The sequence below is a fragment of the Peromyscus californicus genome, unplaced genomic scaffold (assembly GCF_007827085.1).
Source record: "Peromyscus californicus insignis strain IS unplaced genomic scaffold, ASM782708v3 Scaffold_18__1_contigs__length_77618521, whole genome shotgun sequence".
In the NCBI taxonomy this organism is placed as follows: domain Eukaryota; kingdom Metazoa; phylum Chordata; class Mammalia; order Rodentia; family Cricetidae; genus Peromyscus; species Peromyscus californicus.
The window spans coordinates 11,931,304-11,956,928 of NW_026294480.1; the positions used below are offsets into that span (position 1 = coordinate 11,931,304).

General features: G+C 46.9%; 1 protein-coding gene across 4 annotated transcripts in view; it reads left to right on the forward strand.

Moving 5' to 3' along the window:
- Window positions 1-25,625, forward strand: part of Trio (trio Rho guanine nucleotide exchange factor) — a 313,159-nt gene that overhangs the window by 185,718 nt on the left and 101,816 nt on the right. For all 4 annotated transcript variants that reach the window (XM_052743040.1, XM_052743043.1, XM_052743042.1 and 1 more), the window contains exons 16-28: window positions 2,098-2,217; window positions 3,737-3,928; window positions 4,329-4,478; window positions 6,456-6,570; window positions 10,444-10,559; window positions 14,581-14,703; window positions 20,387-20,581; window positions 20,677-20,792; window positions 21,455-21,521; window positions 22,064-22,173; window positions 22,764-22,833; window positions 23,371-23,460; window positions 25,242-25,334. In XM_052743040.1, coding sequence (XP_052599000.1) covers window positions 2,098-2,217; window positions 3,737-3,928; window positions 4,329-4,478; window positions 6,456-6,570; window positions 10,444-10,559; window positions 14,581-14,703; window positions 20,387-20,581; window positions 20,677-20,792; window positions 21,455-21,521; window positions 22,064-22,173; window positions 22,764-22,833; window positions 23,371-23,460; window positions 25,242-25,334 — 1,557 coding nt within the window. The remainder of the gene's footprint in view (window positions 1-2,097; window positions 2,218-3,736; window positions 3,929-4,328; window positions 4,479-6,455; window positions 6,571-10,443; window positions 10,560-14,580; window positions 14,704-20,386; window positions 20,582-20,676; window positions 20,793-21,454; window positions 21,522-22,063; window positions 22,174-22,763; window positions 22,834-23,370; window positions 23,461-25,241; window positions 25,335-25,625) is intronic.

Consider the following 25,625-nt stretch of genomic DNA (forward strand, 5'->3'; position numbering starts at 1 on the left):
TAAAGCACATTACTTCCTAGGCTGAAGGACTGCGTGGTCCTTAACTTAACTTTCGTTAGTCTGGACACGGCCGCAGACTGAAAGGCTCGGCTTTTCCTGTGTTATCTGCACACTATACATATGGGGCTGAGGCTAAAACAGAAATGAGCTGAACACCCATAGGAGTCATACGCAGATACCGCCCTTGAACCTGTGGTGGGGGATAAAGTAGAGTTCCCTGGTGAAGGGTCTTGATGGAGACGTGGGGCTGTTATAGTCTGTCCATGGCACAGAAAGCCTTTGTTGGCCTTGTTGAAGGAAGCGCTGAGAGCCTGAGACACAGCCTGGTGTGGTGCAGACGCGGGTCGTGCTCACAGGAGAGCGCGTGCTCCTGGCACCAGAGGTGGTCAGGGGGTGCCGGGTGTCTTCTTTGTCCTGTTAGTGCCACTGATATATGTACATTTAAGGAAATACAGCATTGTAACCTATAGATGTTTCTCTTTGCCTCAAGAAGAACCACCTGTTTAAGAAATGAAGTAGTTCCACTCTTTACAAACTGTCTTGGCTTAGACTATGAAGGCGGCTTTAGAGGGCCGTTTGACCCGTGTAATGGGTCAGCAGTGTTGTCTGCCTGTTAAGTGTCCCTTTGATGCAGGGGGCTCAGAGTTTGCTGATGGGTAGTGTCTTAGTCAGGGTTATCATTGCTGTGATGAAACACCATGACCAAAAGCAACTTGGGGAGGAAAGGGTTTATTTCAGTCTCAGCTCCATATAACAGTTGATCATCAAAAGCAGTGAGGGCAGGAACTTGACGGGAACCTGGAGGGAGGAGTTGATGCAGAGGCCATGGAGGGGTGCTGCTTACTGGCTTGCTCCTCATGACTTGCTCAGCCTGCTTTCTTATAGAACCCAAGACTCTCAGCCCAGGGATGGCTTCACCCCCAGTGGATTGCGCTCTCCCCCATCAATCACTGATTAAGAGAATGCCTAATAGGCTCGCCTGCACTTCTATAGACTTTCTGAGTTGAGGCTCCCCTGTCTCTGGTTACTCCAGTTTGTGTCAACTTGACAGAAAACTACCTAGTACAGGTAGCCTTTCCCTCATGATTGCCAGATGGCAGTCATCTCTAGCCACTACCTCAGCATTCCCAGACATCAGGAACCTGAAGGTGAGAGCAACACGTGTGTCAGGAAAGCAGTTTTCAGCCGATCCAGAAACTTCTGTTCCGAATCACGGGCTAGACTTGGTGTTCTGAAAGCTCTCACCAAAGCTGGGAATTGTCTTGATTTTTAAGCAGATTACAAAAGGAAAGCATTATGCATGTATCTTGAGGTCTCAGCCACAATCCAGAATGAACTTCCACAGTGTTGGTGGCTTCTGCTGTCAAAATTGATTTCTTTCTGTGTGTGAACTTGAGAGTCTCGTGGTTTGGCCCTGAGCACTGTAGTGCAACCTGTTTCATGCCTGGGCTATCGCTATCGCGTCATTTAACACCGACACTCCACAGGAAGTCATCGAAGCAAGCGAGCTGGCCTTACTGAGCAGGTGACCAGTCTTGCTGTGGATTAGGAGTGACAGTCTGAACAGGAAGTAGCAGGGCTTCCCTCCAGTGGCAGAGAACTCTCTCAGTGAGCAAGTTTGCTTTTAGCACGGAGCCTGTGTCTGCATAGCCCGCTGCCCTCCACTGTCTTCTAAAACAGCAGACTTGCGGCGTTCTTGAGGCAGTGCTTCTGATGAGAGCCCTTCGGGATTGCAGGCGGTGCCTGAAGGCTAGTAAGGAAGTCAGTGCTGCCTCCCTGCGAGTTCTCAGCCTCCCAATGCTGCGACCCTTCAATGCACTTCCTCATGCTGAGGTGACCCCCAACCATCAAATTCTTTTTGTTGCTACTTCATAACTGGAATTTTGCTACTGTTAGGAATTGGAATGCAAATATCTGTGTTTTCCATGGTCTTAGGTGACCCCCGTGAAAGGGTTGTTCAACCTCCAAAGGGGTCACAACCCAAAAGGTTGAGAACCACTGCTCCATACCACCTTGCAGACCCACCCCCCATCCCAGGTGTTTTGTAGGGTGCCCTGGAAGGCCCACTGCTTAGAGTTACCCAGTGTCCTGTTTCAGGTGCTGGGCTGGATCCGAAACGGAGAGTCCATGTTAAACGCTGGCCTCATCACTGCCAGCTCACTGCAGGAAGCTGAGCAGCTGCAGAGGGAACATGAGCAGTTCCAGCACGCAATTGAGGTAAGGCGGTGTCTGAGGGTGGGCCTTAATGGCATGCAGCCCAGCCTGATAGCCCTGGATATCCCACCAAGCACTGGAGCCAGCCATGGATTGATGGGAAAGAAATGACATGCTCACCAGTTCTTCACGAATCCTGGGAGAAGGAAACAGCCCACAGCTGCAGTGAATTGAGGACAGCCTTGTAGCAAGTGTCCCAGCGGCCAGGGCCCCCTTCTCTCCCATGAACGGGCTTTAGCAGAGTGCATTGGACTTTGATTAGAAGTGTCTTAAATCAGGGAGCTCAAATTGGGGCCTGAGCTGAGGTGTTTTAATATCTTGCTGATCTTACAGATACAGTCTTATATGTAACCAGTTTGGACAAAGCAGAGTGCTAGGAGTGTGAAAGGTCTCTCACGATGACCAGGCACAAGTAATAATGATGACAAAACTCTCCGTGCTTGATTAGTGGCCACAGGATTCACCTTGATGGGCTGAGGGGCAGTGCTACACTAGACAGTGTAGCCTTGGCCGGGCCGGGCAGCTCCCCCTTGCTGTTAGCGGGGCACTAATTGCTTTAGAATGGGTTTCCTTAGGGGCGGGTAGTAGTTGTGATGAGTGATCTCAAAGTATAGGCAGGGCTTCAAAAGGGGTGTTTGATAATAGAAACCTTGATGTTAGCCGGAGAAAAAGCCACAGAAGCCAGCACTGATTTACCCCCGAGGTCAGTGTATTGTCAGCTGCTCAGGTCAGTGGCAGCCTCTTCCTGAGGCTCCAACTCCAGGCAGCTTTGCAAACCTGAGCAGCTGCAGTGCCAAGGGGTTTTTGGAACTCAAGGTCAAGTGTCAGTCATTCGGGAATCTATACCATGGTCGGTGTTTACAAGATCATTTCCACTGTGTCAGGTGAAATGAAAGATTTTCTTTTCTCTGAGGCACTGTGTGCCCTGGCTGCTGGTACCTCATGTTCTAGATCTTATCTGGAGAGCCCCTGGCACCAGGTATCAGGGTTTACCATGTGGCTTTCTTGGTGTGTGGCATGGAACAGTCTCAGCCTTTCCTCTATTTTTTTCTTTTCTTTTTTAAAAAAATCACTAGTTCTTAAACTCTTTTCACAGGAGTCTAGTGCTTCAGCTGAAAATGAAAATAAAAGGCATTTGCCCTGGCCTCCTTTTTCCACTTGTTGCTTGCCTGAAGTGGCTGGTACACAAAAGCCAGTCAGGATAATAAATTTGGCACAATTGAACAGAGCTTTAGACTGTCAATTGCTAAGAGTTGTTCCTGTTGTTCTCAAATGGAAAACCCCGCAGCTGAGTGCCATTCTGGGAAGTCTTAATGCATTTCACCCTTCATTAGGTAAATTAAATATCAGTGTGGCGGGTGCCAGTCCTAGAACTACTGGACTGAACTACCCTCCAATATTTGCAAAGCATCCTAACGAGTAGGAGTTAGGGTTGATTCTGTTCGCCGCGGAGAGCATCCCAGTTCCTGCCTTAGTGTGCGATGCCCTGCTGAATGTGCCTTTCCATCTTCCCCGTGTCTAGAAAACACACCAGAGCGCACTGCAGGTCCAGCAGAAGGCCGAGGCCATGCTGCAGGCCAACCACTACGACATGGACATGATCCGCGACTGCGCAGAGAAGGTCGCCTCGCACTGGCAGCAGCTCATGCTCAAGATGGAAGACCGCCTCAAACTCGTCAATGCCTCGGTCGCCTTCTACAAGACTTCAGAGCAGGTCAGGAGAGAGGGCTCCTAGGCTCCCGGTGACTGATCTGGGCTTTAGGGACAGCGTCACCACCGTTGAAATAACCATCAGTAGCGAATCCCTCAGGCCCAAGTTAAACAGGGAAGACATGTTCTGAAGTTACAATTACCTTGCTGCTTCGACTCTCGAAGAATAGCAAGTTGACAAGTAGCTGAAAAAAACCTAACCTTTCTCGGTTGTGGAAAAACATCGGGGCAATGGGAAACTCAGCTCTGGCTTTGTTTGTATTCTAAAATCCCTCCCCGCCGGCCTTGAGTCAGGCAAAGCCCATGGCCGCCTGTAGTGTTCTTGGTCTTTCCTCATTCTTTGCCTTCCCCAGAGCGCAGCTGAGAGCACTGTCATTTCTGAGCCTGGAACTTTATCCCCTCAGGTCTGCAGTGTCCTGGAGAGCCTGGAGCAGGAGTACAAAAGAGAAGAAGACTGGTGTGGTGGAGCCGACAAGCTAGGCCCCAACTCTGAAACTGACCACGTCACCCCCATGATTAGCAAGCACCTTGAACAAAAGGAGGCCTTCTTGAAGGTATAAGGCTGGGTCTCTTGGATATTGATGTCACACTGATTGGCTGTTCATGGCCACAGGGTCTCCTGACTGTCATTTAGAAGTGATTCTTGTAGGTTACCAGTACATACATAGTTGTGTGGTCTGAACTTTCAGAGTGAGGCCCCATATACACTGACTCTTCCCTTGTGTGGAAAGTGACTGGGGTGATGACATCAATGATAGACTGATCCTTTTCATGAAACTCATACTGTCTTACTAGTTTTTTGGGGAATGAACTAGAAATCTACAAATAACTATTGGCTAGAAGTTACAATGCCATGTAACAGTATTATAGTGATGAGATTTCTCTGAGGCAAAATTATGGCTAACTGGAAAACCCATGAATTTTGCAGACAGGAATTGATTGGCTGGTTGATATGGTGAAGCACAATACCTCTAGCTTAATGAGTCCGTTTGGACATTCAGCTGCTTTAGGCCTATAGACTGCCTCTCAGACGACACAGACAACCAAGTGGGGTGGCCTCCAGCGCCTTGGCTGAGAGTGGGTGCTAGCCTCAGGACACAACCTCTGAGCAAGTTAGTCCTGTTCAGACAGGCCGAGTTTTCTTCAAGGTTAAATGCTCTGAGGAGTGGTTCATCATGTTTTTATGTACATCCTATTGGCTCACACCAAAGCACAACCATGCCTTGAAACAGTTACAGGTTTTAAAGTGGTTATATGTTCAGAAACACTGGCCCCGTGGATGCGTCCACACTTTTAAACAAGTTCTGAGTGCATCTTTTCACTGGCAGCTGGGTCCATCAGAAACATGGCTGTTTGCTTGTCTTTACACAGGTTAGTTTTTCTCTGCATTCTGACGCCCCTGCCCCGAGACACTATTTCCTGTTGTCTTTAATGATCTGTTCTGTGTCTAAAGGTCATCTACTGCCGGAATTATTGTGTAGTCTGGAAAACTGAGCTGTGACACTGCATTAGAGACCTTACAGAGAGCACGGGGCTTTTGTTGTTGAGTAAGTCGGGAGGAGCCAACATCAGAGCTTCCAAGCATTGATTGTAACTGCATCAAATAAGACTTTGGAGTCTACTGCCGGCTGGCCTCTGTTGTTGGTTGACTAATACCAACGGCCATTAGATGATTTACTTTGGAGATTTGCCGCTCTTGCTCCAGAATCCACATAGTAGGAATTGAACACCACTTAGTTAACATATTTTAGCAAAAGCCACAAAGGAAAAGCCATTTGAGTGAGTTTATAGAAAATGCCTCTATATCTGGGATTTCCTGCCCATCAGCCCGCACACTGAAGATGTACTGTACATTGATGACGTCACTGAGGGGTTACCTAGTCCATCCGCAGTTACCAATCACCCACAACCACAGCAATGCGAAATAATCTACCTCCCTGGGATTTGAGGGTTTCACACTAAGAACCGAGGGATGAGTCTGGCCACTCGGGTTCCTTTACATATTGTTTATGACAGTCTCATCTACAAGATCGGGGCAGAGAGCCTGGAGGTGTTTACTATCCGTCTGGCCTTTATAGAAATCTGGGCCCAGTGTAGCTGGGCCCTGTGCTACCACTTCCCCATTAGTCTGCAGTCAGGATGTACTGGGGATCCAGTGACCTCAAGACTAGACTGGAAAGGGCTCCACTTCCTCTTTGACTATATATCAGTGGCTGCCTTCGCAGCCTATGCACTGAGTGGTCTGTAACATGGTCTGACCTTGCAAGACCTAGGAGTCTGAAAGAGGTTTTTTTACTTTTTGTTTTGAATTTTAAATAGAATTTAATCTCTGCATTTTGTAAACCTCAAGTTGGCCAAATGGCTGTTAGGTAAAAGACTTCTGATATAGCCTATGATATTGTCGTCTCCATATACTCAAAATATATAACTCAAAATACATATCTGCATGAGTCACATTACCTATACATTGTCCCACAAATACATATCTGCGTGAGTCACATTACTGATCCGTTGTCCCCATTGTTTCTTAGGCTTGCACACTGGCCAGAAGGAATGCAGACGTCTTCCTGAAATACCTGCACAGAAACAGCGTGAGCATGCCGGGGATGGTGACGCACATCAAGGCCCCGGAGCAGCAAGTAAAAAGTGAGCATGCTGCCACTCTGCTTCCCTATGGCCAGCACTAAGTGTCCAGTTCATGCTCAGACAGCCGCATTAGCTGTCAGTTCAATAAGGAAGTAGGAAGAAATCTGTAGGCCACTAATACACTGAGTAAGCTAAGTATAAAACAGACAGCATGGCGTTCAGCTTGATAGTTACTGTCCTTGCCTGTTGATAGATGTGAGAGAACACATGGTCAAAATGAAAACTGCAGTTATCTGTATGCAAAGTAGTTTTAAAAGCTAAGTCAGAAATCATGTACCGGTATTGTGGCTATAAGCTACTTTTAAGGTTGTATACCTAAGACATGGTTAATTAAGGAAAGCAAATTGCAAAGTGTTACATAGTTTAATACCTCTTGAGTATAATACAGTTTTTTTTTCCATTAATTTACTTGTAAATGGATAGAAAAAGGTCTGGGTAAATTTACACCGAAGTGTAATTAACAGAGTTGGTATACATGGAACGTTAAATAGAAGAAGCATGAGGTGTACAGGGTAAGGAGCTACCTAAACCAATTTCACACAGCTGAAACTGAGTGTCATAGGCAAAAATTGTAGCATTGACTCTTGTGTCTTGTAGTAAGGAGGCTGTGGATTGCTGGAAATATTTTGTTTCTCTTGTAGTCTATTTGGTGGCAAAGGTTTATGCACCTCTTAGAGTGAGGGCAAGAAGATCCGGCTTCCTGTCACTTACAGGCAGGCTGCCAGTATAACTACAAGATCAATCCAGGGAGTCAGACAAATGGTCTCAGCATCTCTCAGGAACTGGAGCCAACCCTGAATCCCTGAGGGCAGTTCACACTGCTTAGCTGCTTCTTGGAAAAATTATTACTACTCAGTCAGAGCCGGAAACAAGAGCAGAGGGATTTCTTCATGCATGAATTTCTGTTCACATGCAGTATTTGTGTGGAAGTGGTAGCTTAGTACTTTGGTAGACTTAAAAATTTAAAAATAGCTGGACGTGGCGGCACACACCTTTAATCCCAGCACTCAGGAGGCAGATGCAGGTAGATCTCTCTCTCTCTCAGTTCGAGGCCAGCCTGATCTATAGAGTGAGTTTCAGGACAGACAGAGCTACACAAATAAATCCTGTCTCAAAAAAACAAAAACAAACAAGAATTCAAAAATTGAAATGAATTTGTTTCCTGTGTTTTCAGTAACTGGCAGTAAAGCCCATGGGGCCCCGCTCCTTTGCTGAGCTATTGGCTACGGATAGATCTGGGAGAAGGAAGGACAGTCATTGCCTTCTTTAACGTGCCCACTGATGAGCTCACAGGCCCCAGTGGAGAGCCCCAAACCTGTGGTCACATGACGGCCCCGGCTGAACTCAGCAAGTCACTAAATAAATCAAAATCTTCACTGACTTTGCTAAACTTATTGAGTTTTCGGTGCAGTGGAGCACAGCAGTGCGGCTGCTAAGCTGACGTGTGAGACGCCATAGTGCTTCCTCACAAGGTGCACAGCCTGCTCGGAACTCCGTGTTTGTGACAGACGTACTAAGATTCCCTCATACAACAACATTATATGGCAGCTGTCGTGGGGTCTCTGTCTTGGTACTTCTTTTGGAAAGCTTTTTCTTTCTTTTATTAACTTCTAGAGTGAATTTGTCGTACTGTTAAAAAAAAGTAAAGGTGCTGTCTTAGTGAGGGTTTCTGTTGCTGTGAAGAGACACCATGACCACTACAACTCTCATGAAGGAAAACATTTAGTGGTGGCTGCCTTACAGTTCAGAGGTTTAGTCCATTCTCATCATGGCAGGAAGCATGGCAGCATGCAGGCAGGCATGTACTGGAGAAGAAGCTGAGAGTTCTACATTTGGATCAGCAGGCAGCAGAGAAAGAGAGTGAGCCACTGGGCCTGGCTTGAGCTTCTGAGACCTCAAAGTCCACCCCCAGTGAAGGGACACACTTTCTCAACAAGGCCACGTGTCCTAACCCTTCCAAATGATGTCACTCCCTCTGAGCCTAGAGGGGCCATTTTCAATTCAAACCACCACAGATGCCCAAATGTACATAAATTGCATAATTATGCTTGCTACTTACAGTCATTGCAAGGATATTTTGTGTGTCCTGTCTATACATTCTTTTTTACAAAAAAAATAAAAGGAACTATTCTCCCTATGAAAAGCACATTTCACTTGGTGTTACACATGTTAGCTTTGTAAGCCACTGTTTTAGAGACTGGACCGCTGCCTTTTGAATGCATTTCAGTAACTGACTTCAGGTGTCCCTGGTGTGGTAAGGGGCCATACCTTGCTTTCAGTTTCATTGTTCATATCTGCACTTCCCAGTTACTCATCTCAGTACCAATAGTTTTGATTATTCGTGCAGCACCATTTGTCTGAAAGATACACTCTAGTCCAGGGTGTCCACATTTCAGTGTCATTACTGGTGCCAGAATGCCTCGTGCTAGGGTTGCACTGCATAACACAGGCTCCTATGCACCTGGGCCTCGCCCTTTCTCACCAAGCCTGAGTAGTGTCAATCTTGGCCAATAAAACAGCAAACAATGCTCTAGTTGCTTGTGTGAGGTTAAGCGTGTGTCCATATGTTTACTGCTCATGCTTTAGTGTTCAAAATTGCGTTACTTCACAACAAAGGTTGTAACTCAGTGATAGGCAGTGTGTTTTACCCACATAAGGCTTTGTTTTCCATCCTCAGCACCAAATAAACAAAAGTCAAAATGGAAAGTGAACTGTGGGGTTATAGATCAGTTCACAGCGTGCTTGCCTGGCCTATAGGAAGTGCTGGGTTCAGTCCCCAGCACATAAATCAGGTGTGATGGTGTAGAGCTGTGAGTCCAGCCCTGGAGGTGGCAGCAGGGGTCAGAAGTAACAATAAGTTGTCTCAGCTAACTCTGGAGTTCCAAGCTAGACTGGGATATCGGTTTAGGAAGTTGGGTCTGTGACTTATATGTCCCCAGTAGTTTTTTGTAGCATGAATCTTAAAAGGTCTTATTAATAAAAACAAACCCAGGGCCAGGTATTGGGGTGAATGCTGGAAGATCAGAGAGACAGAACAGGCCACAGCCACCTCACCTGGCCAACTTCTCAGCCGATCCTGTTTCCTCAAACTGGAAGCCTCTGTGTTCTCATCTGAATGGATCTCAGCTGAACTGTGCTGCTCAAAAGTCTAAAAGCTTAACAGGCTCTGGTTCCTGGTCCTCATGCCTTAAATAACTTTCTGCTTCCTGCCATCGCTTCCTGGGATTAAAGGCATGAGTCACCATGCCTGGCTGTTTCCAGTGTGGCCTTGAACTCACAGAGATCCAGACAGATCTCTGCCTTTAGAATGCTAGAAAGGTGTGTGTGCCACCATTTTCTGGCCTCTATGTCTAGTGGCTGTTCTGTTCTCTGACCCCAGATAAGTTTATTAGAATGCACAGTATATTGGGGAACACAATACCACCACAGTTTTTCCTGGTTTTTTATGAGCACAACATTTTGACAGTAGCTATTGTATATCAGTTTTAGTTTTTATATAATAAGACACCTTTGCCTTCACAGGTTCATGGTCATCTGCTTCTCTAGTTCCCTCCTTCCCCTCCTAAGGCTTTATGTTTTAAAAGTATGAGTAAACAAAAAAACCCTTATTTTTTTATTTCCTGCTCTATTGTGTGGTTATTACTTTCATTTTAAGACAGAATTGTGTTTGTATCCCACATTGGTTTCAAATTCAAGCGTGAGAGAATGCCGAATCTGCTTCAGGTGCTGACTGCGATCTGGACAGGAATGCCGTCATTCTTAGCACAGTCTGCCATGCTGTGACAAAAGCACAAACATCTAAATGAAAACAAGTAGGAGTCTCCAGGTGTTAATAGAGAGCAAGCACCAACACCTTTTCCTTTTCCATCTCAGATATCTTGAATGAACTCTTCCAGCGGGAAAACAGGGTATTGCATTATTGGACCATGAGAAAAAGGCGGCTAGACCAGTGCCAGCAGTACGTGGTCTTTGAAAGGAGTGCCAAACAGGTCAGTGCATCTGGGGCTCCCCAAGCCCTCCACCCATGCTCACACAGGGGTGTTCAACAGGTCAGTGCTCCACCCATGCTCACACAGGGGTGTTCAACAGGTCAGTGCTCCAGCCATGCTCACACAGGAGTGCTCAACAAGCTAGTGCTCCACCCATGCTCACAAAGGAGTGATCAATAGGTTAGTGTTCCACCCATGCTCACACAGGAGCGATCAACAGGTCAGTGTTCCACCCATGCTCACACAGGAGCGATCAACAAGTCATGTTCCACCCATGCTCATACAGGAGTGCTCAGCAGGTCAATGCTCCAGCCGTGCTCACACAGGAGTGCTCAGCAGGTCAGTGCTCCAGCCATGCTCACACAGGAGTGCTCCACAGGTTAGTGCTCCAACCATGCTCACACAGGAGTGCTCAGCAGGTGAGTGCTCCACCCATGCTCACACAGGAGTGCTCAGCAGGTGAGTGCTCAGCAGGTCAGTGCTCCACCCATGCTCACACCTCCTTTCCTAGACTGGCAGATTTTTGTTACAAAAGCCCTCTTTAACACTACGTTCTGATGTCAGAAACAATCATGCCTTTTAACTAAGTTTGTTATAAACTAAAACCCCAAAGCCTGAGGATAGTGTGACAACCTGTTTGTTTCACATTCTACCAGCGTGCCATTTGGTTTTCCCGAGCTGCCTTTACCTCACACTTGGAGCTGCCAAGTGCAAGTCATCGAAGCGATTATCATGTAAAAAGCGTGGTTGCGTCTGGTTAAGTGCTTACAGAAACACGGCAGGTGCTTTCTTTATCTTGCTGTATTTATATATTGAAGAAAAAGTTAATTTTCAAGGACACTGAGCTAAAACTAGGTGAGAAACATGACAGAATTTCTAATAATTCAAAATAATCAGAAAGGGTTTTTGAGTTTGGCTGAGGCAGAGACATGAAGGGGTCCGTTTTCTCCCGAGGGCACTGTGGGACAAAGTGCTTCTAAGGAGACTGTCCATCATAGAAGATCATCTCAAAGTAAATCTATTTACTTGTCTTAAGCACCAAAATCCATTTCAGTTCTCTTCGGCTTCAGTACAGTCAGAGAAACACAGATTAATTTCATTCCCTCAAAACCTGAGTGTGCCTAGGCTTGGGCTGGATGGACATCCTCTGTGTGAATGAAGTGACTGCCAGTCAGGGCTGCTCCCTGTGGTCAGTCAGTGTTGACCCCTGTCCTGACTGCAGCTCCAGTGTGGACTGTTAAACCCATGTGCAGCAGCACATTCCTGACACACAACATTCAGCCACGTCTTGCTAGCCAAGGAGAAATGAAACTTCAGCTTAGGTTTCTCACATAGGGGACAGATTTTGTTCCAGGTCGATTCGTTAGTTTCAGAGGACAGCCGTGTCCAGAACTGCTCAGTTACCTCCAGACCTTGGACCTCCGATCTGGTTCTCTGTTGACCTTTCTCTCATCTGTGATCAGATCCGCACAGTGGAGGGCTGTGGTGTTTAATGCATGCCATTGCATTTTCCTAACATACTTTTGAGTGTGTTCCACCATGCTTCATGTCATGGAGGTGGCTTTGGTTCCTAACTAGGCAGTGTTACGCATCCTTCCCTATGTCCTACCTCTCAGGTTAAAGACAAAGTACAGTTCAGCTGCGGAGAGGCACAGCTGCGAACCCTTCTCCTGGCATTGCTGGTGGGGACCTGTCAGGCCAGCTGTCCTCCTGAGCTCTGCTCCACATGCAGCCGTAGCACTCTGGTGGACATGCACTGCTCAGTGCAGGTCATAATCCCTCAGATTCTGCAGTTTCAGTGTGGCACACTAGGACTACTAAGTGGATGCCACTGTTCCTAATGGCCGTGTGGAGAGCTGATGTGGCCTCCGTGGTACTGCTCTGGGCTCATTCCCTCGGCCCTTCCTGGTTCCACCTCCCAGGGCCTCCCTCTCTTATCTCCACCACTGAAGCTGCCTCTCAGGACCAAGTTCACGCTGTTCTTGCTTCTTCCTCTCCTCTTATCTGTCCTGGGTGTCTCCCAGCCCTGACCTCTATTTTCAGCTCCCAGATGTCTAAGTTTCTGGTACCTCTCAGTGTCTCTCCACTTTGGCCTCACCAGAAGCTAGCTCAGCTGCACTCCCGAGTCCCTGTGCCCACCCGCGCCTCACTCATCGTGTTCAGTTAGGAGTGACAAGGTGTGTCTTTGATCCCTGCCTCTCCTTTGTTGTCCTTGCTCCCCACCCGTTTCTTAATCTAGGGTGCTGACCTGTGCACCCCACTCTACCCTTTCCATCCCAGCAGAGCCTCTGCCACTTCTGCCCGGTCTCTATTCTCCATTCCATCCTTTTCTACACAGGAGCACATTTGCTTCTCCAAAGAGCTCCAAGCTCTGCCTGTCACTCCCTGGGCCCACCTGCCCACCCAGCCTCTGCTCTGGCTGCTCTGCTTTCTCCACCTGAGGCAGGCCGAGTGGCCTCCGGTCACACATGTGCTACCCCAAGCTGCTCCCTAGTCCCCAGGTCCCACCCGAAACTCCACCTCTCGTGGCCTCCTTCTGACAAGGTCTTCCTTCTCTTACCATGTCTACAGTCTGTGACTTGCTTTTCTGTCCACTTTTCAGTCTGTCAGGTAGCAGGGCAGGTATGTGGTTCCCCGGTTCCTCGTGGAATCTGGCTGCAGGCTGGGGTTCGGGCCACTCTTATGCCTGAGGGCATCTGCCTCCACAGTATGTACTTGGAAATGCTTTCAGTGGGGTGGAGAAGTCAGGGACGCTGAGCAGATTGACTGATGCGACCTTCATTTATATCAGTGTTAACATTGTTTCAGAGATGGAGTGACCATGTGTAAGCTTGAGGAAGTGAATGTCCAGCTGATAGCTGAAGTACCCTGTGGCTTGATTTCCTTTTCTCTTTTTGCTGCAAAAATTCCACAAATGGGACGGGGGTGGGGGGTGGGGGGTGGCTTAGGAGGTAAAGTTCTTGGGACTCAATTGAGCCCCAGAACCAACATTTATAAAAGAAATGGAGCTATGGTGGTGTGCACTTAACAATCACAGCACCGAGGGAGACAAAGGCAGATCTCGGGGCTGTGTGGCCAGCCTAGCCTACTTGATTCGTCCCAAGCCAGTGAGAGAAACTGTCTCCAAAAAAAGTGGATGCCTCCTAAGTGATGACAGCCTAAATTAACCTCTGACCTTCATACAGGTTCAGCCACACATGCTGGAAAGTTCACATGCACGTACACACTGCCCCAGATGCAGTAGTGTATCTGAAAGAGACAGCAAAGTGGGTGTTCCAATAGCAACATGTTAGAATGGATGGTTTCAGGATTCTAGGACACACAGACACTCCCACTTTTTCAAATGCTGACTTTCCTTAGCTCGGCCTGTTGAGGTGTGTGTGTGTGTGTGTGTGTGTGTGTGTGTGTGTGTGTGTGTGTGTGTGTGTTTAAATAAGTCTAATTCCATTTTAAGCTCCGGCACCCGAACCTCGCTGGCATCTTTCTTCAGGAGTTATCATTAGACTAAAAAGGTGAAGTCACATCCTCTCCTGGCTTCTCCCCAGTGGGGAGCTTACGCACAATGTGGAATGGGTCCTCTGCAGGACACCCCCAAAACACAAGTGAAATAGGCACCAGTCTGGGTGTTCAGGTGGACATCGTAGTCTGGGAAGGAAACCAAAGGCCTGGAAAGGCACACCTGCTTCTGTTTTGACTTGAAACACCGTAGCTGTGGTTCCGGGTGTGTTCAGACCTTTGGTATCACAAGGTTTTTAGACCATCCTTCACCCACCTCTGTGTTCTTGAAAAGAGACGTTGGTTATAGGTCCTCTGACTGTCCTGTTGTTAGGCCTGTAGGTTCATGATCACAAGAAACCCTTGAACCATTGCTGCATCAGTGACGGAATTCTTTCCCCTGCGCTGCTCTTTAGCCCTGGAGCCATGACGCTGCACTCAGCGGTGTCTGTATGAGGGGCTGGCCTTCACGGCAGGGCATGCACAAGTGTCCTCCCTTTAACGTGTTTGCCTTCCTCTCCTCTAGGCGCTGGAGTGGATCCATGACAGTGGGGAGTTCTACCTTTCCACACATACCTCCACAGGGTCCAGCATTCAGCACACCCAGGAGCTGCTGAAAGAGCACGAGGAGTTTCAGGTAACCGCCAAGGTAAGCCTGCGTGGGGACAGGTCTGGTCTGTTAGTCTTCCGGGCTGTCCCGGCCTAACCTAGAACTGCAGGTACTTGTCAGAGGGGTCATTGAGAAAGGCCTGTGATGCTGGAGGAACGGCGGCCAGGTCGGTGGCCGTCAGCTGAGGTGCTGATGTTCTTCTCAGGTGGGAGCCTTTAGCTGTCTTGCTGCGTTCACCTGATTTCCGTGACGGGCTCCGTCGCTCCTGGCTTTTGCTTGGTCCTCTCGTTATTTCCTGGCTGTCTTGCTCTCATTTGCTTTTGGAGTTATTTTACCAAGTCTTGCTGTTTTTCTGAAAACAGTGTGTGTGTGTGTGTGTGTGTGTTTCTTCTTCTGTATTCTGTGTCTTGCCCTTCCTTATCACCAGTTCCTGGAAAGGGCACAGTGGCATCGCTCACCATTCTGACATGGTCTGTGTTTACAGCTGACAAAGCTGATGTCCGAGTCGCGGTTACTGGTTGTTCATGTGTCTGTGACACTAGAGGCGCTGGCATTTTTCTCTTTAAAAGAGAATTGGGCCGGGCAGTGGTGGCGCATGCCTTTAATCCCAGCACTCGGGAGGCAGAGCCAGGCGGATCTCTGTGAGTTCGAGGCCAGCCTGGGCTACCAAGTGAGTTCCAGGAAAGGCGCAAAGCTACACAGAGAAACCCTGTCTCGAAAAACCAAAAAAAAAAAAAAAAAGAGAATTGGATACTTAATTCAGACGGATTATATCTTTGTGTCACATGCACTGTAAATAAATACAAATTTGTAAGAATACTCACACTGACACAAATCGTTCCCAAAAGCATGCATCCATCCCAGGAGCAGTTCTGGCCTTCATTTCATTTCATTGAATTGCTTAGCATTAGTTCCCTTCTCTATGATTTTGCTGTGTTTTTTTTTCAGGGTTTGTTATTAAGTTACATTTGTTTGTGTTGGGCTATACATGCTACAGCATACATGTAGAGGTTGAGGACAACTTATAGGGATTGGTTCTTCTTCGACAGTGTGAATCCTAGGGATCACAGCAAGTGCCCTCACTCACCGAGCCCCATTGCTGGATCTCAGGGGTTGGTTGGTTTTGGGGTGTGTGTGTATGCATGTGCTCTGAATATCTTTAAAAATATATTTTTAATAGATTTGAGTTTTTAGAAGATGCTGACAATTATTTCAGATTTAAGAGTGAAAAATAAATGACCAACCTGAATAACATATTTTTGTTTAAAAAACAAGTGTTCCTATAAAGGAACAAGAATAATTATCTTTAAAAAAAGAGAAAGAGAGGCTAAGAGAGGAAGGAAGGAAGGAGCTGGGTGTGATGGCACACACCTTTAATCCCAGAATCTGGGAGGCAGAGACAGATGGAGCTCTGTGAGGTCGAGGCTAGCCTGGTCTACACAATGAGTTCCAGGCCAGCCAGGTCTAAATAGAGAACACCTGTCTCCAAAAACCAAAACCATCTAGAATAACTATCTTGTGTGGCCCTTAAGCAGCTTTGGAAACGTAAAGAGGACTTTGTCAATCAGCTGGTGTCACAACAGCTACTTGGTATTTCACCGCCCATTGTGATTTTGCTTCTGTAACATTCCTGGCCCCTCCTCCCGGCCTCTCCTCCCCGGTTTCCCAGCAGTTTCTGAGTGTGCGGCCTTGGGTAGCCCTGGTCCTGTTCATCATGCACTGGGGCTACAGAGGGCTGGTTCCCCAGGGCATTGGGTGGAATGCTGGGGAGAGTGGGGCTCACCAAGGTGGAAAATGCCCACTCCTGGAGATACCAAGAACACCCAGAGAGCAGACTGGTCCTGCATCTAAGGTGCAGACCGTGGCTTTCCCTTCCTCTGGATATAGCACATTCAGCCATATAGTTCTAATTTTGTTAGTACAGATGACAAAATCTTCAATACTGTGAGTGTTACAATTCTGTATTGTTTCTCTGACGATCCTGTGATTGAAAGGGTGTTAAGGAAGTGCCTAAGGATGCACCCAGAGGTGGATTAAAAAAAAACCAGCTCTTTTCCACCACTGCTCCGCTTCCGGTCATGTGCTTGTCTCCAGAGCCTGTTCACAGCCCCGGGACTGCACTGCTGTTGCTTCCAGCGATGGGTCCACCTTGTTCACTGGGAGAACCCATGTGGGGGTTCCCATCATTCCTAAACGTTCTTTCTATTGAGTTTGAGTGGGTCTGTTGGAAGTATAAGACAGTAGTATGCATGTCTTTAATTCTTGTGTGTTGTAAGATCTAAAATTATAGGTACCATCTGACCATGCTGGTTCCCAAGTCTGTAGAACTATTGCTGTTGTTAAACATGATGCTAGGTGGGAATGAGTTTGCAAAGCGTGCGCCTTGTTGTCTTGTTAGCCGTGTGTGGTCTTTGGTGTGGGTGAGGGCTGAGTCAGAGAGCTCCTTGGTTTGTCAGGAGGAAGTGAGGTTTGCCATTGCTCACACCCATCACCCCGTCTTCGCGTCCCCATAAGAAATCACATGTCTCACATCCCATATCGAATCCTCTAACAGGACAGTCTCCCATCTCTTAGAATAGTGACAATTAGAGCACTTTCGATGTTAAAGCCATAAAGCCAGGGAAAATGTCCACCTCTCTGTCTTACTAAGACTTCTTCTTGACTTGGTCCCTCTGTCAAGCCTACTCCAGCCATTTCTCCCAAGTGCTGTGCAGGTACTGTCTGTGTCCAGTTCCCAGGCTTCGTTCTGGGGTGGATTTCTATGCTCATGCCAGGCGACGGAGATTGGGCTCTGCAAGGGTGAGGTCTGAGGGGACATTCAGAACAGCCCGCTACGCAGTCTTTGCACACAGTGAGGTTTGAAAACCACCACCTCGCAGAACTACTTATAATCTTGCAGTCACTTCCCGTATCTCCCTGGTCCTCATCAGTAATGTCCCTAGTGCCAGGTGCTGTGCTCTGAGAGAGCATGTGTGAGCACAGGCTGTGCGTTCCTCCTGGGACTCATCGCCCTACTCATCAGGATGAGTGAGTAGAGCAACCGCAGGAATTTAGCTCTCCCGCCCCTTGGTGCCCGCATAGCAGGCTGTTCCGTCACGATGCTTCTGTGCTCCGTGGGCATTATGACTACCTACTATGATAGTGACTGGAGTTAGCAAATAGAATGAGGGTGAATATTATCTACCATAATATTCACAATATTTCCTATATCACCGAAATACTTCACATCAAACCAGTGTTTGCTTGTTTTTCAGTGGTGCTGGGTAGCCTTCTAGAAAGCAGTTTATTGGGTTCATGTCTCCTATCTCTCCTTGGCACCAGAAGAATGCCAGAAACTTAAATGTTAGGAGTATTTTAGAAATCTGGTTATTTCTACAACTTCCAGATTTTTATTGCTAGAAACAACCAGATTTCTAAACTCTTTCCTTGTGTGGGGTGGTTTGTCTGAATGATACGAAATCTGACTCAGTACAAAAAGATTGATAAATTCATACACACAAAAAAATAAACATGTAGAAGCAGTCCTTTACCATGAGCAAAGTCTTAAGGCTGAAAACACATGGCAAGTTTTCATTTTATATCCATTTTATTGTTAGGATTTTGAACCTCCTGGGTGTATTTTTTTAAAGAGTTACTTATTTGTATTTTATGAGCATTGGTGTTTTGCCTGCATGTATGTCTGTGTGAGAGTGTCAGATCCCCTGGAGCAGGAGTTACAGAAAATTGTGGACTGCCATGTGGGTAGGTGCTGGGAATTGAACCCAGGTCCTCTGGAAGAGCAGCCAGTGCTCTTAACCACTGAGCCATCTCTCCAGCCCCCTCCTGGATGTATTTTTAAAGTGCCAGTAGTAATTAAACTGTTTGGAGAAAGGAACTGTTCCAGGGACAGTTGGATGGTGCCTCGTTTTCAATCACACCGTTGGTTTGCTCTCTCTGTTTCTGCTGGGCCCTACTTGGTGCTCTGGGATAGGTGCCAGTGACACTAAACGGGTAAAGTATATCTAGTGTACATGTTAAATAAGATGCGAACATGGTAACCATGAGGAAAGGAAGCGGTAGGGTTTGTAGCAAGGGCGGCAAAGGAAAGCTGCTTTGAGAAGCCTTGGACTCCGATTGGCATTTCCTTCTGTCTGTTGAAATGAAGTTGTGCAGTGAAGACTTAGATGTCTTGTCTTGCCAGTCTTCACATTTAGCACGTCTTTCCTATTGTAACTAGTCTAGTGGAATTAATACTAGCTGCTGCGTTACTGCTGGAACTTGGTGTGTCTGTGATGTGTTCACTACATACAAACAAGTATTCCTTTACCTCCTTGTGCTTTCGTTTCCTGTATCAATGTCGGCAAGCTATATGCCTCTATTTTCATTTTTACTTATTTATTCCCAGCTCTTAAGATACTAAACCCTTAAAGATTTATCTATGCAGAGTTAGCATTATTTCCTCGGGTGACCTTTACCACAGTGGAAGAGATACTAGTACATAACATCCCCTGCTTCTGGAGGTGACATTCTCACCAGAGGAACTAACAACAGTCACACAAAAGATACAAATTATTTATACCGTGGGAAGAAGACAGGAGAGTGGCTGACTTGGAACAACTGTGCTTTGAAGGTGTCCACGGGACTGTTAGGAAGGTGGTCTCTATTGGAGAAGAGATGTGAAGGACATCCTCTGAGGATGTCTAGGGAATTAGTCTTCTAGGCAGAAGCACCTGTACACAGAGCCAGAAGAGGACCTGGCCAGGTAAAGGGAACGAAGTGCTCAACCCCAGGTAGTGCTGTGAGGTCACAGCTGACCTTTCCAGCGAGGGAGGTTGCCCAGAGATTCTGGCTCAAAACTTTCATTTTACAAACTAAGATGGTTTAGGATGGGTTTGAAATCTGACTTTGTCTTCAGTAATTTTCAGTTGGTCTGAATATTTGCTATAAAGGTTTTCCAGATAACGTTTATGAGCAGGGCTGGAGAGATGGCTCAGAGGTTAAGAGCCTCTTCTCTAGGACCCAGGTTCTATTCCCAGCACCCATAATGGCCCCCAGCTATCTGTAACTCCAGTTCCAGACAAGCTGATGCCCAGGCACACAGGTGGTGCATAAATATACATGCAGGCAAAACATCCATGCCCATAAAGTAAAAATAGATAAATCTTGTTTTATTTTTAAAGTTTAACTGAGAAAAGCAGGTTTCTTGAAATAGTAACTTGCTTCCTTGAAAATGTCAAATCTCTTTTTTTTTTTTTTTTTTTGGTTTTTCGAGACAGGGTTTCTCTGTGTAGCTTTACGCCTTTCCTGGAACTCGCTTTGGAGACCAGGCTGGCCTCGAACTCACAGAGATCCACCTGGCTCTGCCTCCCGAGTGCTGGGATTAAAGGCGTGCGCCACCACCGCCCGGCCAGACTAAAGAATCTCCTCCATGAACCTCCTCATTCATTCATTCATTCATGCATGCATTCATGCATTCATGCATTCATGCATTCATGCATTCACTCACTATTCTGCAGACTCACTGACCAGAGGAGACCCTTGACAGATAGGCTCAGTTCTAACTTTGAGCTCATAGGAACATCACTTACTGTGGAAGAGCGGAGGAAAGATGGCCAGTACAGTCTCTGGGAGGCAGACTGGACGGATTTGGGGCCTCACTGCAGATAATGCCATTTCCCCTGTGCTTCGGGTTTCTGGCAGTCAGGTCCATGTGCTTCATAGTACTTTCCTGTTGTTTTTGCAGCAAACCAAAGAGAGAGTGAAGCTATTGATACAGCTGGCCGATGGCTTTTGTGAAAAAGGGCATGCCCATGCAGCAGAAATTAAAAAATGCGTGACCGCAGTGGATAAGAGGTACAGAGATTTCTCTCTGCGCATGGAGAAGTACCGGACCTCTTTGGAGAAAGCGCTGGGGATTTCTTCAGATTCCAACAAATCGGTGAATTGCTTTGTACACACTGGACCAGTGGTGATTTCAGGCCTGTGCCGTCTCAGCCGCTCTATTAACTGGCCTCATTGACTCTCGTTCCACAGAGCAAAAGCCTTCAGTTGGATATCATCCCTGCCAGTATCCCTGGGTCAGAGGTGAAGCTTCGGGATGCTGCTCATGAGCTCAACGAAGAGAAACGGAAGTCTGCCCGCAGGAAAGAGTAAGCCAGCATTCCCTGTGATGGTGAAGGGGTGTCAGCCAGCCTGCAGACACGCTGCTGGGCGAGCTTTGCAGTCAAGTGTCTGAGACCTCACTTGGCTTTTTCAGCCGACTTCTCTGCATGCTGACCTCCTGTCACATGGTTCAGTCTTGTCCTGTTTTCTCTGTGCCTCCGTTTCCTAGCTTGACAAATGGCTTGCCAACAGTAGTAGAGGAAACTAACAACTCAAATGTAGGTGTTGAAAAACTTTGTAAACTATGCTTACTAACTAAAGATCTCCCCCCCCCCCACCCAGTTCCCACTCTGGTATTTTTGTTGCCTAGGGACATTTGGCAGTGTGAGGAGAGATTTGGTTATCATTCAGTGGGAACAGGGAGGGAAAGTGTGTCTGGAATCCAGTGGGTATGGACTCAGGCACTGCTGAGCCAACCCGTAGCCGACAGTTGAGCTGAGCAGCCTGAATGTCGCCGTAGGAGCTCTGGTGGAAGTTAGTCGATGGCTGCCACTCTGTCTGTTCTTGATTTACCTCCCTCACGCCATTACTTTAGGTATAATACTTCTGGACTTTCCGCTTTATTTTATAAATCTCCATACAAATAGATTGTAATAAAGAGTAATAAACATACAACTTAACTGAGCTGGACAATTCTGTTTATTTCAAGGTTCATAATGGCCGAACTAATTCAGACTGAAAAGGCTTATGTAAGAGACCTGCGGGAGTGCATGGATGTAAGTGTTCTGCTGGTCCATTCCGACTGAGTTTGAACTTGCTGTTTTATTGCTCTCTGTACTGGTTATTGGAACAGTGCCAGGAGAGGGCCCATGTTCCCCGTGTTCCGTGGTGTTCCAGGGTGCGCTGGCTCACTGCAGAGATGACACAGCACTAATGCTCTCATTTAATTGTCACAGGATAGCCTGGCTGGCATTCTCTTTGTAGAGAGCAGCAGCCTGAGAGAAATGTGCCCAACAGTTATGGCGCCTGGTGCTTGGTCCCACCCTGAACGTTTGTTGTACCTTGTGACAGAGATTCATTCCAAATTTGGAGCTGGAAATAAGCTAAAAGCTATAGTAAATCTTCCCAAGTGTTAGCAGGAACTAAGGTTTTTTAAAAGACACATTTTTTATGTTTACTAAAAGGGCCCACTCTTACATACACTCTGCATTTATTCATAAGCTCTGAGTCCCTGTTTAGAGGCCTTCAGAGTGGCTGCTGCTTGAAAGTTTGGGTTGATTTTTTTTTTTTTAAATCACTTTGCTTCCTTCCTGGCCAGACCTACCTGTGGGAGATGACCAGCGGGGTGGAGGAGATCCCACCAGGTATTGTCAACAAAGAGCTCATCATCTTTGGGAACATGCAGGAAATCTACGAGTTTCACAACAAGTGAGTGCTTTTAACTCTGGGGAGTGGCTTGTTAACATCTAGGTACTGTGATGATATGAGAAAAGATGTACAGCTGAGTTTAGCCGAGTCAGTGGTTTGGTTGAAGTCTGGCTAGAACCAGTCAGCCGTGCATATTTAAATCTTTCCTCTACTTTGAAATACTCCGTGTGGTGGTGGTCATTGTTTCACATCTCTGAAGTGTACAGCAGAAGGTACTCTCTGTGGAGCAGAAGTACATGTCTGTTGGCCGGCCTTTCCCCACGCTCCCTCCTGACTCTCCCAGCCCCTAGTAACCACCGTTTACTCTAGATTCCTGTGTTCTGCTTATAAGTGAGATCATGAGTATTTTCTTTCCAGCTACCCCACACTGGTATCTTCCCAGAGGAGGTGGCTAGTTTGAAGTTTCTGTTAGAAGGGATTTGAAGACCAAACTGCCTGCTTGAAAGTGACAGTAACTTGGCCTAGTCAAGAGCTACCGATTTTGTTATACTTTAAAATGTAGAGGACAGAGACGTTTTCCCTTTCTGTCATATCTTACTAGTAAAATGTTCTCAGCACCTTCGTAACAATAATCTTTTTCTCCTCTCCAGCATCTTCCTAAAGGAGCTGGAGAAATACGAGCAGCTGCCAGAGGATGTGGGACACTGCTTTGTCACCTGGGTAAAGAGCGCCGCCGCCGTCCCCCTCCCCGTCCCCCTCGTCCCCCCAATGAGCTACCCTATCCTCTCTCACATGGCGGAAGGAAGCAGGGAGGGCGCCGCACGTTTCTTCTCAGTTACTATCTTCTGATTCCTCTGCACCTGGAAAAACGCACTTTACCTCAAAGAGTGACACTCCCTTGGGGCCCACTGGGACATGCCGTTGCATTCTTATGGATTGTACTGATGGCTTTCTAGAACATTCAGTAAGCTGAGCCTCTGCTTCAGGCTGGGTTTGTCCTGGATGGGGGCCCAGTCCCGCTCAAGGAAGAGGCTCTTCCCCAGGCCATGCCTCTTGGTGCCGTAGCTTTCCTCCTAAGACACAGTTTCTCTTATTGAGGCTCACACTTCCTTAGTCTAGAGAACTTACTTCCCATGTCAAAGGTTTTCAGATGGTGACTTGTGCTTGGGAGAAGGTATCTAAATAAAATGTTCTTGTTTTCTCTCTTTTTTTATTTTATTTTTATTTATTTTTTAATTTTTTATTTTTTTGCTATAGGCAGACAAGTTCCAGATGTATGTCACATACTGCAAAAACAAGCCTGATTCCACCCAGCTGATACTAGAGCACGCAGGGTCGTATTTTGACGTAAGTGGCAGAGTCCTAATGAAAGCATCCAGACCGAATTTAGTACAGAGAACATGCAGCCACACTCACACTTTACCACACTGCCAGGATAATATTTTATTTCCTTCTCTCCTGTTTATAGTACGGTATTTCATGGTTTTATTACTGTGTGTGTGTGTGTGTGTGTGTGTGTGTGTGTGTGTGTGTGTGTGTATGTGTGTATACATGTGTGTGCGCACATGTGTGTACATGTGCGTGTGTATGCGCGAGTGCATGAGCTTGCGTGTGTTCGGATCATCAGGCCCTGTGTCAGGTGCCTTTACCCACTGAGCCATCTCACCAGCCCCTATTTTGGGATATTCTTATATGTGCCTCTTAGAATGCTTCTACTGTAAGCATTAGAAGTCATATACGCATAAGACACTTAGGTCTTTAATATAGATACACTTGTAATTATTCCTTATAGTAGTCATTAACCTTATACACAAGATTATACATAAAAGATAGAAACTTACTAATCTCGTGCAGTTCCCAAAGTGACCCACCAGTAGAGTCCTAGCGATCTGACTACCAGGTCAAGGAGATGCCCGTCAGCTGTATGCTTGATAGACTTAGTATGAGTCCTCTCCTTTTCAAAAGTCCTGCAGGGAGTTGTTTGTGTAAAAGGGGAAGGACACAATATTGTCAAATGTATTGGGTTTCAGAACCAGTCAGATGTGTGGCGGAGGATGCCCGGCAGAAGGCGCTGCTGGGTGCTGCGCACCCTTGGTGCACAAGGCCAGGGAGTAGCGGGGGAATCTCTCACCGGAAAGTCTGAACCTTAGCTTTTCTGTCTTGACGGGCCTGCTATGGGTGCCCTGTTAGAGCTGTGTGCTCGGGGGGACTAAGTGTGCAGTGATGCCTTGCCCAGCCGAATGCTCTTCTCTTTGTCGTATTCCACATGCCCCTGCAGCTTCATGATTAGATGGCACTCAGTACCAGAGCTCCATGCAGACCACAGTGTAAAAAGCCTAAGCAGCAGGAGCATGTGCATAGCCAAAACTTTAAAACAGAGCAAACAAACGAACACTGTTGGGCTAACAAGATGGCTCACAGGTAAAGGTACTTGCCACCTGGCCACATGGTGGAGGGAGAAAACCAATCCCCACGAGTTGTTCTCTGTCCTCCACACAGGTGCCATGGCATGTCTTTGCCCCCAAATAGATAAAGTATAACTTTTGAACCCCCTGTGTGCTTAAGCTTTAAAAAATAAAGGCAGTTACACCGGCCTGACAGACAGACGCCTTTGGTGTCCATTGCAGGCTTACTTTTGACTTTAAAGGAGGGTTTTGGTTATAGGCCTCCATTCTCTGGGCATCTCAAGCCCTTCACTTATTCTTTTCCCCAGCAACAAGCATTGCAGAATACCCATCACATGCTTTACCAGTTAACTGATGAGCGTATGGAGTGCTGAACAGCATTCCTGGGAAGAAGCCGGCACAGTAGCCTCAGATTTGTAAGCACCTTGATTACAAGATGCACAGTAGAAAGGTCCATGTAGACATCCTGGGAATCAATACTCTGCATCCCCTTACTGCTTGGTGGTCTGCCATCCTCCCATGCAGAGGAAAGCTGTAGACCTGGAGAAGTTTGTGCTGGTATTTTGACAGCCCTTTAAGCAAAAGGAGTTTATCATGTCAACAAGATCAGACACTTGTCATGGATGTAGATCAAGCTCTTGTCACTGGTGTGGTATTACAGTCATTTTTAATAGCACGACCCTATGATGAAGCTTTTCCCTCTTTCACTTTATTTAAATATAGGAGATCCAGCAGCGGCACGGGTTAGCCAATTCCATCTCTTCCTACCTGATTAAACCTGTTCAGCGAATAACAAAGTATCAGCTCCTTTTAAAAGTACGTATGAAGCCTCTTCAGTTTACAGAGTCTCCCAAGTTACACGTGACTGTTTTGACGTCTGTTCTCTGTGTATATGTGTGTGTGGTTTTCTTTACTGGCATTTCTTGACCTAACTAGTTTCTTACTGAAGCAGTTACATAAGATCATACTCCCTCGTTGCACCCGATGGTATGGTTGGCACCTGCCTATTACATACAGTGGCCTTTGACTGAGAAATGAGCTGCCAGCTCTCGGTCCTTGCGCATCCTTAGACTCCAGTGCTGACTGTGGGCCAGGCACCGCACACCG